The sequence below is a fragment of the Anser cygnoides genome, chromosome Z, assembly GCF_040182565.1.
Source record: "Anser cygnoides isolate HZ-2024a breed goose chromosome Z, Taihu_goose_T2T_genome, whole genome shotgun sequence".
NCBI lineage: Eukaryota > Metazoa > Chordata > Aves > Anseriformes > Anatidae > Anser > Anser cygnoides.
Window position 1 is genome coordinate 69,539,683 of NC_089912.1, and position 15,509 is coordinate 69,555,191.

A 15,509-nucleotide genomic window follows, 5' to 3' on the forward strand; every position below is an offset into this window, starting at 1 on the left:
CAAAATTCTACTGTTCCTGTAATTAAGTATAAAAAAGCTAGGCTTTTTCAGGCACTTAATTGTATCTGATACTAGAAGACCGTTCTCAAAACATTTTGATTGTTCTGAATGGATTGGTCCACTACAATTTGAAAGAATGTTAAATTGTATGTGTGGGTTCTTGATAAGACAGATCCTACTCTGGGTGCTGTCTCAACTCGTTAAAAAGAAAAGAGAGCAAAGAGAAGGCTGAAGTGCTTATACAGTTTTGTGGCATAAATTTTGGAAATGCGGGAACAATATGAGACTTGACTATTTCTAATGCAGAAAGTATATAAATTAGCTGGGCATCAGGAAAAACATGAATAAATGAATCAGGGAGAATATTTTGCGACTGCCATATTTTAATAACACAAGTTCCTGCATGTCATTCACTGAAGGCAATCTGTTTTTCAGTTGTTTATAGCTAGACAAAATTGCAGATTAAATTGTAGATGAGTGTTTGATCTTTTCCCAGACTTCTCTGAAGACTGTTAACAGAGAAAAGAGTTAATGAAGTTCTTTTACCAACTAAAAAAAACAGTTTCATCATAAAAATAATAATAATAATAATAATAATAAAATAACTATAGCATCATTTAAATGGAGCCATAGTAATTTAGATGGTGGAATAGCGTACATCTTGAGCTTGGATGAATAGCTATACTGAAGATGAACACACATTATACTTGCAGCAGTAATAAAGAAGCTGTAGTATTTTGATTCTTCATTTACTACATTATCTGAAGATAATCATCATCAGAGTCTGACCTTTGATGTAATGATAGGCCCTGTTTTTTCACTGCAGTATACTGTCCATACACCATCAATTTCCTAAATATTTCACATAGAACTATACACTAAGATACTTCCTGTGTTGTTGTTGTTGTTTTCTGGTATTGAGATGTGTATAACCTCATATGTGGACAATGGACATGTATTTCTGATGTCAACATTAGCATATTAGCACTGTGCTTTATTAGAAAATGGTAGTCCCAAATAGTTAATCCCAACATAGTCTGAGAAAGCTCCATATAGTTAAACATGAGGTTCAAATATTTTGAGTAGGTAGACATAACTATGAATTTTAATCTGATAGGTATGAAGTAAACTAATTTTTCTTATTCATTTTTTTTTTTTTTTTTTGCACATAACGTGATGGGAAACATAACCTTTTGCATGTGTTTGTCTGTTACTTGCAGTTGCACTGGAATTGTTTCACTCGATGAGCTTTTTCTGAAAACACCGTCAGTAATCATACACCGACTAGCTGCATCAGAATGTGTTTGTGTGTTGTGTTGTGCTCTTCTTTCTCCAGCTCAACAGAGAATAAGGAGAATGAATTCAGATTCACAAATCTAATTTAAGAGGGTTAATAATGACTCTTTAAAATAGGCAATGTCTTCCTCAAGTAGCTTGTGGATTGAAGCAGTTAGGACCGTAGGAATAGAGACAATCAGTTTCAGCAGGGACATGAATTATAACGTACTCATACACTTATATTATTAAAGCTTACTAACCTCTAGTGAACTTTATAACATAAAATGTCTTGAATGAAATCTTGTATAAAATGTGACTACTTTTCTATCTCTGAAGTTTACTTTAAAAATGTAAGTACATGTTCTTCCTAAAACCCTTCATTCTTTCATTAAAGGTGCTTGCTTTAAATTCATTACTTTTTCCACTGTATAAACTAGGTGGATCTGAATACTTAAGGGAAGAATCTAAAGCATTTGGTTGTTATTAGTGTGGAGATAGCTGACTCACACATGCAAAAAATTAAAGAAACTTTACAAATGTTCTAGCGAGTTTTGTTTTGTTTTGGGGCTATACAGCACCAAACCACATCCTGTAGTACAACAGACCTTTTCCCTTTTTATTTTTAATTGTGCAATATCACTTCAGGTTAATAAAACAAACAAGGACAATACTCTTATTCTCTATTCCCCAGATTTTATTATTTTTATTTAAATATAACATGCTATACATTGTTGCTCAGTAATTTTTGTTTTTGTTTTCTTTTTAAATCCTCCCCTGTTTTCCTTTTGCTCAGGAGTCTGTTATGTTGACAGAAAACAGAGCTTATGGTTGAAGAACTGTGATACTCTAGAGTGTCTGCAGTTTGCTTCCACCACAGTGGGTATTACAGTATGTTAATAATGCAGGAATCATTGATTCCTTCAAGGTCATTTTGCTTTGGTTAATTCTCAGAAACAACTATTCATGTCATAAATGGCTCCTGACTCACTTTGGAAAAGTGATATTTTCTGATTTTGGCCTCTGAGCAGCATAGTGTTTTGAGTACTATGATAAAGCTTATGCATAATCCCTTCCCTGACCAAGTAAACTAGGTAATTCTGTAAAAAGAGAACCTCATTTGTACCCTAAATGTTCTTTAAGTGGTCAGCCAATACTGCAATTGCCCAGGCTAACACTGAATGTTCACTGTGGGTGGTCCATTATGCCTTGTCAGTATTAATTATTGATTACAAATTTTAAACAACAAAACCTCACTTCTACTATGGTAGTTAAGTTTGCTGATCATCTGCATGTACATTTAAAATCTGAAATTATTATTTCCCTTTCTAGAAAAGTCACATTTGTGAAGAAGCAAGCTGGAGATAAAGTTCCATGAAATGTAATGTTAGCTATCGGCTAAAACGTTTTGTCTCAAATGACTTTCTGGTTTTAAAACAATTGACTTTATTTAAGGACAGGAAATACAATCTGACCATTTTTTTTTTTTTTTTATGGGAAGGCTATTATTGTTTTGCTTTAAAAAAAAAAAAGCTAATATTTAAATAACAGGTTAAGATTGAAGTGCTGGTTAAACATTGACTTAAATAAGTTATAGAAGACTCCAACACCAGACTTTTTAGAGGTTAAACATTCTCAAAAAGACACATTAAGCAAGGCTCTCCTTTGTACCAAAATACAGTTTCCAAACAATAAAAATAAAACCAACTTTTTCACAACAAGAAATATTGAAGACAAAACTGCAGCATCAATATAATCTCATAGTTATCACTTAAAGTATTTAGAACAAAATAATATTATACTACTTTTGTTTCTTACTACAGACACTGCAAAGGCTTATTTATTTATTTAGTGGAATACAATGTGAAGACAGTGGTACAAATTGTTTGATGTACTGTTTTCTATTTATCTGCTCTAACAAAATGAATCTCAATATGGTTATATTGGTGAGCTATCCAGAGCTCTCTAAAATTACAGAGTAAAGCAAAACATAAAACAAACCTTATGTACCTTTAATTGAACAGACTTCATATCATGCTTAACTTTGTTATACTGCAGTTGCTCAAGTTAAGCCATGGGACTAGTAACACTTTATAAAAATGTGCTGGATATTATGCATTTTGAGCCTTCAGTTACTATGATGGATATGAAAGGCATGCTAAAGCTGGATACCAGCACAGCTTTTTGGTTGGCTCTCATATATAATATACATGTGAGTAATAGTCTCTGATAAATGCATGAGCATGATTTTGAATCCCCTATCCCTCAGTCCTTATTTAGGTATTGCTCCCAGTATATGCCTGTGATTCTACAAGCTGGTAACAAGGACAAATGTGCTGAATGGGCATATTAACTGAATAAGGAGTGCAGGACTGTGTTGCCTTCTTACTTACCTTTCAGAGACCAAATTTTACACTTGGGAATTACATACTCTTTACTTTTAATATGTGCAGTCTCAGTGATTTTAACTGGGCTGTCCACATCTAGGTTCCAGCCCAATGCTTGCCGCAAAGTTTCTCACTGATTGCAATGCATCTTTGATCCCCATTGAAATCCAAGTCAGACATATATACACACCGATGCATTGACACCCAAGTACAGAGGTGGCCCCTCCTCTCAATTTAAAAACAGCAGAAAGACCTTTTGAACAAAGTATTTCTTGAAGTTTGTTCTTGAGTGTTGAGAAGTAAAAAAACCTCTCCAACATAGACACCCAATACCATAAATTCAAGCACTGCTTGTTTGGTCTTTTTGCTTAAGTGCAAGACAGTTTAAGAAAAAAAAAATGGATTATACACATTAAATTCTGCCTTTAAAGCCATGTCCATTACTTATTCTCAGTGTACTTATGAGGTTTTGACACTTGAACTTATCAACCTCTGTGTAAAGTACTGAGAAAAAGGGAAAACAACAAGCAAATGAGGAAAACATTTCAAACCAAAAAGATATTTAACATCCTATTAAATAAATAACTTAGAGAGAAATAAAAAGAAATGAAGTTAGAACATACAAGCAAACCGTACTATCTGTTTTGTTAGAATAGTTTTACACTACTTTGCTTATATTCCTTAATCCTATCCGTTCTTCCACAGGGCGTCTCCAGAAACATCTTTGCTTGTACATATGACCCAAGTGCTTCCAGTAAATGCTTGTGTGTCTAACTGTTCATTGGATCATTAGGCTTGAAAGAGCAATTAAGGTCTTTGATACAAGTTAGTATTCCATAAATAACTTTCCCCATGAAGATCATTCAATAGATTGTCTCTCATCCCTTAAATTCCGTCGCAGAGATTAAAAAAAAATAATCAAATTGTTCACGCTGGCAATAACTTCCATCCCATTTCATCCAGCTTGTATCTTGATTTTAAGATATGACACTGAACTAAATATAAGTAAATATTGATCTGCCAGCAATGAGTTCAAAACCTTCAGAGGTTTCCCCTGCTCTTTTCAAACAAGCAGATATCTGCGCTATTTCTTTGCATTTACTCTTCGAGAGGACTACAAATTATGCTTGACGTAAGAGCTTTTGTTTCAACTGAATTGATAATATAGTTCCTTCATCTATGACATTACTACCATTGGAAGAAAGTGAGCTGAAGTGTTTTTCCTTCTTGTTTTCTGTCCTCTCTTTGTGGCTCCCCTTCCATTCAGAGCCACAAACATTTGCCTTCCATTGTGCTTCCAATTTAAGGATGCATATGTGTTATATCCATTTTCTTCTATTCTTTCCTTCAATTTGCAATCACTATTAAACTCCTTCTGTAAAAAGAAGAAAACAAGTACACCAACTCAGAATAAACAAATTTCACTGAGTCCATAGCATTTAAAACAACATCACTTAGATTACAAAAAGTGAAAAAAAAATTAGCAATAATTATAGCAATAAAATGATATAATTCAGCCAGAGTTGAAAATGCAACTTCTCTGTATTGGAATACAGGAACAATATTAAATCATATTCTCAACAATAAACTCAAAGTATGAGGTAGTACTCTTGGAATCATTCATCATATTTCAGTTGTAACAAATACAACCCTTAAATATCTTGAACCAGATTATTGATGCCATATGTTAAACAATGGCACAGGCCTACTTTGTATTGAAAGTAAGATCCTTTACACCACATTGGCCATGAAAAAGTGCTTTTTTGGGTGGGTGCAAATCACTGTCATACTGTTGATAGAATGGATGTGAAGCCTGTTTACTTGCTGATTTGAAGAGGGGCTTGGCCTGAAAAAAAGATTCATGTATGAGCCTGCATGATTCATATATGAGCCTATATCTTATTGAGAAGATATTCACAGTAAAATTCAGAGCAATTTTGGGTAGGGTACCATGGATTAATGTTTTCTATTTTTAAAGGAGAACCAGCTGCCAGTTTGCTATAAAGGATAAAAAATACAAGCATGAGGAATCAAGTAGAGACTGTTTTTTTCTATAATGTTAAATGCGCTTTTACTTGGATCTGCTTCTCTATAGTAAAGACAAGAAAGCCTTGTTTTCACAAACAAGTAATTACTACATATAAAAAAGCCAGATCAAATTACTTATATTCCATATAGAAAGCTTTTGAAAGTATAAAATTTACAACATACTAAAACATCAACCAAAAATTGATATTCTGTTGTTTCTGCATTTAAAAAAACAAGATGTTGTACAGCTCAAACAGAAGCATGTTAGAATCTTAGAGTATGATATACTAATTACATGTAGCATTCTTAAGGTGTTTATGAACAAGATAACAAATTTGTATGAATAATAAAACATTTTTCATGGGATAATAATTTCAGGAATTTTTTGATTATGACCAAAATCTGTAGGTATTCAGGTAAAAAAATATATAGAAAGTATCTGCATTAATAAAATAGACATTATTTAGCTGAATTCATTTTTTTTAAAGTAACACAGGGCAAATACATATTTTTTTCTATTCCTATTAATTTAAACTAGATTTTTTAAACTACTTAATGTTCAGTACTTCAATACAGTAGGAAGTTTCTGGTGTCTTATTAACATTTTACTTGTTTTTAAGACCACAGAACACATACTTAATGCTTGTTTTAACACAATTACACATATGCAAACACAATTTGGCTCCCAAAATGCACTTCAATTTTTGGATTAGTAGTTAGTGGAACAATAACTGTTGGGAATACACTGCCAGGAGAAAACTCTATGCAAAACAACCATTAATGCTGCCTGTATTCATAAGGTAATATACAGATCATTTAACTTTTACTTGCTGTAGTAATTTGCCACTTCCTGTGTCAAGGTATTAAGAAGGCAGGTGACTATCAATTATAGTTCTAAACCACAGTAATTTTTCCTATCTGACATAATGTTAACTTGTTAAAGAAACCAAATAATGAGTCTTCCTTGGCTTCCTCTAACCTGTTAGTCAAATGGTAACATATTTGATAAACAGAGAAACAGTCTTACTTTACTTGTTCTTCCAGATGTAGAACCATACTAGAATCCAAACTTTGTTTTTTCTTTTTTTTTTTTTTTCCCCTATTCTTAGATAATACAGAGAGAACAAATGATGTTGTGAAGTGGCTAAGAAGTCTTATTGGCAGGGGTCTGAGTGTTAGCCCAGGACTGCTTTGTTCATTCCAACCAAATTTCAGTATAGCCCTGCACCTGTATGGTGAATGAATGTCTATTGTGCACATGCTTAAGAGTGTTTTTAAAATTTTTATTGGTTCTGTTTTTCATATCCATCTGCAAGCTGCCACTCTGCAGTAATATGAGTCTAACTGCAAGTCTTAGGAGGATGGGAAAAATAATAACAGAAGCATTCTTGAAATCTCTGAAGTATTATGGAATAGGTTTTGATAAGTCATTATATTGTGATTTTATGATGTGAATATTGAAAAAATTATCTCAGTTGGAATTGAAAAAACAGCTTTCCTCATTCGTATCCTCCTGTCAACACTATTTCTAATACACTGTGAATTACTGAATCTTATGGCAGCAGTTTCCACCTATGGTACAAGAAAGCTGCTTTGCCTTCTTTTGTGTATCAGTAGGGTTGGATGAACTCTTACCGCACCAGCAATGGCTAACAAGTTGGGTAGGAAACCTTATCTTAGGTTTTGGGACAGATCATCACAAATGACTAAGTTAACAACATTAACCAAGATGTGTATTGACTACAGTGATTTAGGCTAATGTATTCACTTATGTCCAGAAGTATTCCTGTGATCAATAAAGCAACGGAGCTTAATTGACAAAAGGTAACATTGTCAGCCACTCAGTATACCCTTATGGCTCTCAATGGTGCAGGGCTGACCACTGATTGTTATATCTCACCAGTGTAATTTTATAACTTAAAATCTACATTTATGGGAGCTTACGAAAAATTTCTCTGTTCAGGTCTTTCTGTCCCTAATGCAATTCTTCAACACTGTCCAGGAGCTGAGGAGGTCAGAAGTAACCTCATAAACTAGGAGTGACTAGTAACAGTGCAGATAAGGGAAGACAGTTTATGAAGTTTATATGAACTAAATGCACCCGACAGAAATGCTTACTTAGAAAAAAAGGGCCAAATGACATCAACCCCCTTGAGTCTCAGTTGATGCAATCGGTAGTCTCAGACTGGCAATACTTTATTGTTTTCAGCAGAAGTGGGCTTAACTATGTTACCCCTTTAAAGCCTATGGATGTTCTGAATCCAGAGTAATCTGAAGATTGGCTCATCACCTTTGTACATGACTAAATTTACACTTATGTGGGTTCAAACTGGATAAAAAGTTGCAAAATTACAAACCAACTGTTATGTAATAACAGAACAATCTGGTGTCTATGCCATCATGTGGATGTGTGGGTGTAAACTTGAATTTAGTAGTCAGATTTCTAGATTATACTGCTTCCTATTAAGAATTTATTATTTTATTTTCTTTATTTTATTTTATTTTATTTTATTTTATTTTATTTTATTTTATTTTATTTTATTTTATTTTATTTTATTTTATTTTATTTTATTTTATTTTATTTTATTTTATTTTATTTTATTTTATTTTATTTTATTTTATTTTATTTTATTTTATTTTATTTTTTTATTTTATTTTATTTTATTTTATTTTATTTATTTTATTATATTTTAATTTCTTTCTTTCTTTTTTTTTTTTTTTTAAACTGGAAATATCAGTAAACCCAAACTTACAGAAATGCAAATAGTACAATTTTCAAATGATGATACCCAAATTCTTCTCAGTCAAAATCCCTGTCTCTTTGTCCTGTCTATAAGCTTATGTGTTAATTACTATAGTCAATTTATAGCTAACTGCTCCAGAAATCTTCTTCTCAGCACTCATACTTTGATAATATGGTGTGCCTTCTCCATCAGCTGAAGTTTACAACATTTTAAGTACACTTTATTTCCTCAGAATCACTAATTATGTGTCAGTACTGCAGAAACTCGGCTCTGGTGAGGCCGCACCTCGAGTACTGTGTTCAGTTTTGGGACCCTCACTACAAGAAGGACATGGAGGTGCTCGAGCGAGTCTAGAGAAGGGCGATGAAGCTGGTGAGGGGTCTGGAGAACAAGTCTTACAAGGAGCGGCTGAGGGAGCTGGGATTGTTCAGCCTGGAGAAGAGGAGGCTCAGGGGCGACCTTATAGCACTCTACAGGTACCTTAAAGGAGGCTGTAGCGAGGTGGGGATTGGTCTGTTCTCCCATGTGCCTGGTGACAGGACGAGGCAGAATGGGCTAAAGTTGTGCCAGGGGAGGTTTAGGTTGGATATTAGGAAGAACTTCTTTACCGAAAGGGTTGTTAGGCATTGGAATGGGCTGCCCAGGGACGTGGTTGAGTCACCATCCCTGGAGGTCTTTAAAAGACATTCAGATGTAGAGCTTAGTGATATGGTTTAGTGGAGGATTTGTTAGTGTTAGGTCAGAGGTTGGACTAGGTGATCTTGGAGGTTTCTTCCAACCTAGATGATTCTGTGATTCTGTGAAAAATATGGAAAAAGAGCCTTAAAGATTACATTTCGTAGATCCTTTCAATCAGCCACTAGTTAGTAAGAAATGTGACTGAAGCAATGAACGTAATAAATCCCAGCTACAAGAAGCTTGTGGCTGGGGTGCTGCTGGTTTACCAGAGGGCGAAATTTTGATGAACAGCTAATTTTAGCTCTAATTAGTAGTAATACACAGACAAGTGGGATTTTCAGTAGGTAAGAGAGGGAAATATACTGACTACTGCCATCTGTTTGGAAGGTAAAAAAAGTACTTACAGAGCCATAGACTTTTCCTTTCTTGTTCATGGCTAAATAATAGTTGCTTTTAATGGACTTAACTGCCACGACTCCAATTTCAACGGATGTTATCTCCAATATGCCTAAAAAATAAAAATTCAACTATTTAATCACTTCATTAGAGGATTTTCTCACTATAGAAAGAGCAATAAACCCCCCAAAATACTAAGCTTCTAATATTCAGAACGAACTGACCAATAGACTTCAGTAACATTCTCCAAACCATTGCAAGAATATACACAAATATTGTTTCAATTAACATGTTTCCTTTGCAAACCCTGCATTTTAAACCCCATAAATACTGAAACAGCTTCATTCTTCTTAGTACAGATTTCTCTAAAATTTATCAGAAGAGACATCTGAACCACAGCATTAAATTAAATCTATAGCATATGTCAATAGAATGTCAGATTTATCCCAATCTTCAAAACCAGTGGTAAACTATTTATTCCTTGTAGGACATTTAGATAAACTAAATCTCTTGGCTGCACTGAGATGATAAATTCATTTTTGGCAAGAGTGTTGACATTTTGGGATATAGTAAGACTAACCCTAACGGCCACATTATCTTTGCCTTTCAGATATCAGAAACATTTTGCTCTCTTTGTAACATTTTGCTCTGTTTGTAATAAATATGATTAACTTTTTACTTTTCTTTTTTTTTCTTTAAAACAAACTATTTCTGGGATACTGGATGGCTCAAGGGGCCAGTAATGGGACACAGAACTTTTCATCTCTGTATTTTCTGTCCAAGAGCATACTGATTTGGGACTAGCAGTTAGTACCACTTGCATAGGAAGTGGCTTCAGAGGTCTATTTTCAGCTATTACTAGAGCAACTGGATGGCTCTGTTGTTTTAATGCATATGCTTTAATATAGGATAAATATAGTTCCAAACAAATATCTTCTAAATGGTTTATCCAGGTAGTATACTCCAACCTTTTTACTGATATTAAAGTAGTAGTAGTGGGAAAAAAAAATCTAACTTGGAGGTCACAAAGGGGCTACCACTGGGGAAATTACTGGAGGGCCAAAAGTATTGGGAAATCTTAGAGAAAAAACATCCTACATGAAGCCAACAAATAATATGATGAATAGATCAGCTGGAACAACATTGATGAGTTGCCAACTACTTAAAGAAAAGGAGTCTGCAATAATTTGCTCCTAAATACGTCCAACACTTTTTGTCTGAGCAGAGAAAGACTGGAAAATTTGTATGTTTTTTTTTTTTTTATTTACTTAAGATTCCTTATGGTAACCACACACCAACTGAATCTCAGTGTAGCTTGTAATTCAGTGCTTTGTCTGGAAATACTGATTTTCTGTCCATGAAAACTCTATGCAGTCTGTGCAGACTGTGTAAGCATGTGCAGTTTAGTTTGCAGTGGAGGTTTGTAGGAAGCTCCTTCACTGCATATATGTATATATATATATATATATTAATAATGGGTGCTTTAGGTACAATGGAAAAGTCAAGCTATATGGCCATTGTTCTGCTGGTCTGTATAAGTGAGGATTAACAGATGAGTGAGGTTGTTACTTGTTCTGTGACTTGACATAGAAACTTTGATGTTAGCTAGACAGTGGCTTTGAATGAAGCATGACAAAACAATATCTGATTTTTAATAGGAAGAAAACTGATGATATAGGTTATGGACATGAAAAATAAAAGAAACATAAACCTAGGCAATATAACAGGAAAAACTTCCTTTTATTGCCACGAAAGAAGAGATGGACTTTTCTGACTGCATTTTTAAATATACTTACATACATATATATAAATATAGTATATATATATTCTGAATTTATATAAATTACCTAAATTTTTATAAAAGTATATGTAAATTATAGTGTAATTACCAGAGACTTTGTATTTATTTAACAGGAAGCAGTAGGCTGGCCAGAGCTACAAGGTCTAGAGTGATTGCATATTAGAAAGACTTCAATGAGAACTGCAACAATAAACAACAAGAGGTCTAGGATCTAGTAAAGCTCTCCAAAAAATGGACCATGTTAAACCAGAAATATATATATATGTTATATATGTGTATATATGTATATATACACAATACATTTCCTGTCCAAACCTATAAAGAGCTCGAGGAGGAGAGTTATTTTGTTTTAATTTCTTTATGAGTGCCTCATGCTGCAAATACTGATTTCAATATGTAAATGTAAGTGTTGATAGGTATAGTTTATCATGTATTGTTAAAAAAAAGCAGTGATAAAGCCTTCTCTTGTAAGAATTTAATTGTTTCTTTACAGCATGAAAAATCAACACTGTTAAAGATTGTGTTGCACATATATATTGAAAAACATCACTTATAGAGCTGAATATCCACTGAGTTTCTTACAGCTGCATGAGAACTGTTCTGTGCTAATTACCTCTTGAGCTTGAAACCCAGTGGGTTTAAATAAACCGTGAAAGCATAGTTACATATGGCATTGCAAGTCTGCTACCTGTGAGGGGGTAAGAAAAACAATTTCCCAAATCAGCTCATTCCATCATCAGAAGTGTTTCCAATTCAGTAGCACTAAAGGTGCCTCTGATATATCTAGAGCTGTCTTTTTCCACTGCCAGGTGGAAAAAGATATGCCCAGTTAGATAAATGAAAAATCAAAACATAACTTCCATTAGTTACCTATATGCAATGTTAGCTTGCGAATTAGCACAAGGTCCTAGGTGGAAATAAGAGGAGACGTAAATTGGGGGAAATTAGTCAATTAGTAAAATTAGTAAATTAGTAATCTGGGAAGTTCCAGAATGTGTTCAGGAAGAGTGAGGTAAGACCCATAACCTATTTTTAAGACTAATTTGACTACAGTGACAAAGCAGCTCTGTATCCTTTTCCATAAATAAGATGAAGAGAATTATACTCTCTAATCTCAAGTAAAGTTGTCAGAGTTCCTTAACTAGGTCTTGTTAGCCAGCTCATATATTACCAGTGTTGTACCATTGACACAAGCAGATCAGTAAGCCTATACCAGCTAAGGCCTATTATGTTTTTGGTGCTCTTATAATGTTGCTCATTTTCACTGCAAAGAAAAGCCAAAGTTTCTTCTTGATTTTCTGCAAAAGCATTAATACAGAACAGTGGTCTTTGATATTTCTCTACAATGGGTCATCCTCTACAGTATTTGCACTCAAAATCAAGAGCAGTTAAGTGGAATGTTTTAAGTTATGTGGATGACAACCTATAAGAGGGTAAGACTGTGTTGTGAATGTTGCTACAACACCCCTCTCTTGCTGTGCGAGAAACTCGTTTTCAGGTCTTTTCCATGCCAAAAACTGATGAGAAGAATTTAGTCAGAAGAATTTTAGTGTAGAAATTAATAGCTGTAACCCAAGCATCACCAGTAAAACTAGGCTGGGTCTGTCTCTAACACCAGTAACAACAAAAAGAAAATCTGAAACTGGCATAATATGTAGCATTATTAATTATTGTATGTTGAAATGGATTAAACTGACTTATAGTTTGTCATAGTATCCTTGAAATAACACCATATTAGATTAACTTAACAGACTATTGCACTTGTGAAATTTCTGAGTGCAGCTGAAGGAGAACAGTGCTTAAATATGAAACTTGCACTAAATTAACCCATTTTAATGGTGATACACTGCTCTTCACTACAATATCCAAGTTAAAATAACAGAAGCATTTATATAAATCATGAAAATTTTTCTGGTAAAGTTTGGTCACTATCTCATATGCCATTATACCCCCAATCAGGCAGCTAAAGGGAAGTAATGAGGAGAAATGTTATTATGTTAACATTATATATAAGAGTAACTAGCTTGATTGTACCCAGTTATGCTATTTAACTGCAACCAAATGTAGCTGAATTTGTCTGAACTATTATCAGTTTGATCTCATGACCAGTGATCCTGGATTTATTTTCATTGGGTGTGTTTTGTTTTTTTTTGGAGTTGAAAAAAGTTGTATAATTTTCAATGAAAATTTTGCATATTTTAACCTCTGCAATATTTTGAGGAGAGAAGTATAAATTTTAAAGGATGTTTTTCTTTCAAATAAATGTAGTACTCTTGATCTATTGTTCCTTGGGTAGCAGGGGTCTAGTTTGGTAACATCTACCCTGTTACTAGCTGTATGCCCTGGAGACTTCACTGGAGTTACATGCTCATTACAAGCACAGAACTATCTTTTGTCTAGATTGCAAATGATTCAGCATCATTTACTCATTTGCTATGGAGGAGATTGTCTTGTGTATTTGATAGAAATCTGTTGAAGGTAATGGAGATCTTTTTGTAGGTGTCTGTGATGTAGACACAAATTCCAGAGGTCAGGATGAGAGCATCAGCTCATCTGACACAGATCTACAAGCAGAAGTCATAAGGACTTTCCAGAACTTTGAAATAGACTGGATTTAAATCAAGTGCCTTTGATCTAAGGGTGAAAATATGTATTTGATTATTCTTGAGTCATTATTAAATTCAGCAGGAATGTGTAAACTAAAGCAATTGAAACATACAGTATGAAGCATTAAACTGTAGTGTTTTCACCACCTAATGAAACTGGCTTCTTCGAGGAGCCAGATTGTTTTGTATTTTCCTCAAGGTTTCTATAGTAGAGCTATGTGGCATGACTGGGCTTCTATGTTACTGAAATAAAAAATATAGATAATTTCCATTGGCTCTCAAGAGTAAACAGGCTTGAAGGTAAGAATCTCTATATAGTCAAAGACAATATGGCTAAAAGGATGCCAGAGTGAGGGTATTCCCTGGCTTTAGTCAGGAAAACTATTCTTGGCAGATGATTTGTTCTTAAACACTTTCGAAAAATGATATGTGACCTCCCAGGTGACCTATATACACTGTCTACGTTAGGAAGATTTTCTGGTATCTGATAAAAATGGCCTTGTTGCAATTTAGGCCCATTGTTTCCTGTTTAAAGTGACATGAAAAAGAGATTTATTTGTTTTCTTTACAGAAACCTTTTACATATTCTGGAATTATTATCACATCTACCTATCTATCTACCAACTTATGCTTTCTAAAGAAACACAAATATTCAATGCTTTCCTTAAAGATTTCAGATTTTCTAGACCTTCAACAGTCCTGTTCCATGTCCCCACAGCACAGGTGTAATGCACTTATCAAATCTTATCTGTGTTGATACATGAAGAAACATTTCCTGCAAAAGATATATGCATATTCATACATTTATGCATACTTCTTTTTTTTTCCACGTCCAATTTGTGATTCACTATCTTGAATACATGGAAGAAATGTAAGCAGTCACTCCTCATCATATAGTTGTGAATTTGATTGCTCCTAATTAAATATCGTACTTTACACACACCCCAGTTAGGTGGCTTCATTTACTTTATAATTTCTCTAATTTTTCATGTTGAGTTCTTATTCAGTCTTCCAAAACACTTGCAACTATTCCAAGTTTCATATTTCTGCAACTTTTATAACTATATTTTCAATGTTTTCACTCAAATTGTTAATGGATTTTTGATTAGGAGACACTTTGAGGAAACTCTTGCAAAACTTGATGCCTCTGTTAAGATTGACAGGGAAAAATGGTGAAGTCTTTCTATGCTGTAAGACTGTCACTTAGATTTTGTTTGTTACTCTTGTTTAAGAGAATATTCTGATATATTGATTTCAAAAATCTTTCCCAAATTTATGATACCTACTGCTTCTCTCCTGTACACAAAGTTTTTAGCCCATCACTGATGCAAATTTGGTATGGTTTGGCATTACTATCAATTATTTTGGTTTATAATTTCTTAGGTGCTTATAAGCATATATTTAAAAATTATTTGCCCCATATTTTTTCTCTAGATATGCTGACTTGTCTCTAGGTCTTTTTTTTTTCCTTTTTTAAAGATAAGTATTATATTTATTATCATGTTCTTTTTCTGTTCTAACCTGTGTTAGTTACCGTTGGTTGGAGTTTGTGTTATTTTTCTATGGAGACTGAACAAAAAAGGTACTTGAAATA

At 33.7% G+C, this 15,509-nt stretch overlaps 1 protein-coding gene across 3 annotated transcripts in view; it reads right to left on the reverse strand.

Annotated features, from left to right (window-relative positions):
- Positions 1 to 1,978: 1,978 nt before the first annotated feature.
- The window catches only part of FGF10 (fibroblast growth factor 10), a 66,972-nt gene continuing 53,441 nt past the window's right edge, over positions 1,979 to 15,509 (reverse strand). For all 3 annotated transcript variants that reach the window (XM_013181803.3, XM_013181804.3, XM_048054051.2), the window contains 2 exons: positions 9,517 to 9,620; positions 1,979 to 5,037 (listed from right to left, as the gene is read on the reverse strand). In XM_013181803.3, the coding sequence (XP_013037257.1) occupies positions 4,840 to 5,037; positions 9,517 to 9,620 (302 nt within the window). In that variant the 3' untranslated portion in view covers positions 1,979 to 4,839. The remainder of the gene's footprint in view (positions 5,038 to 9,516; positions 9,621 to 15,509) is intronic.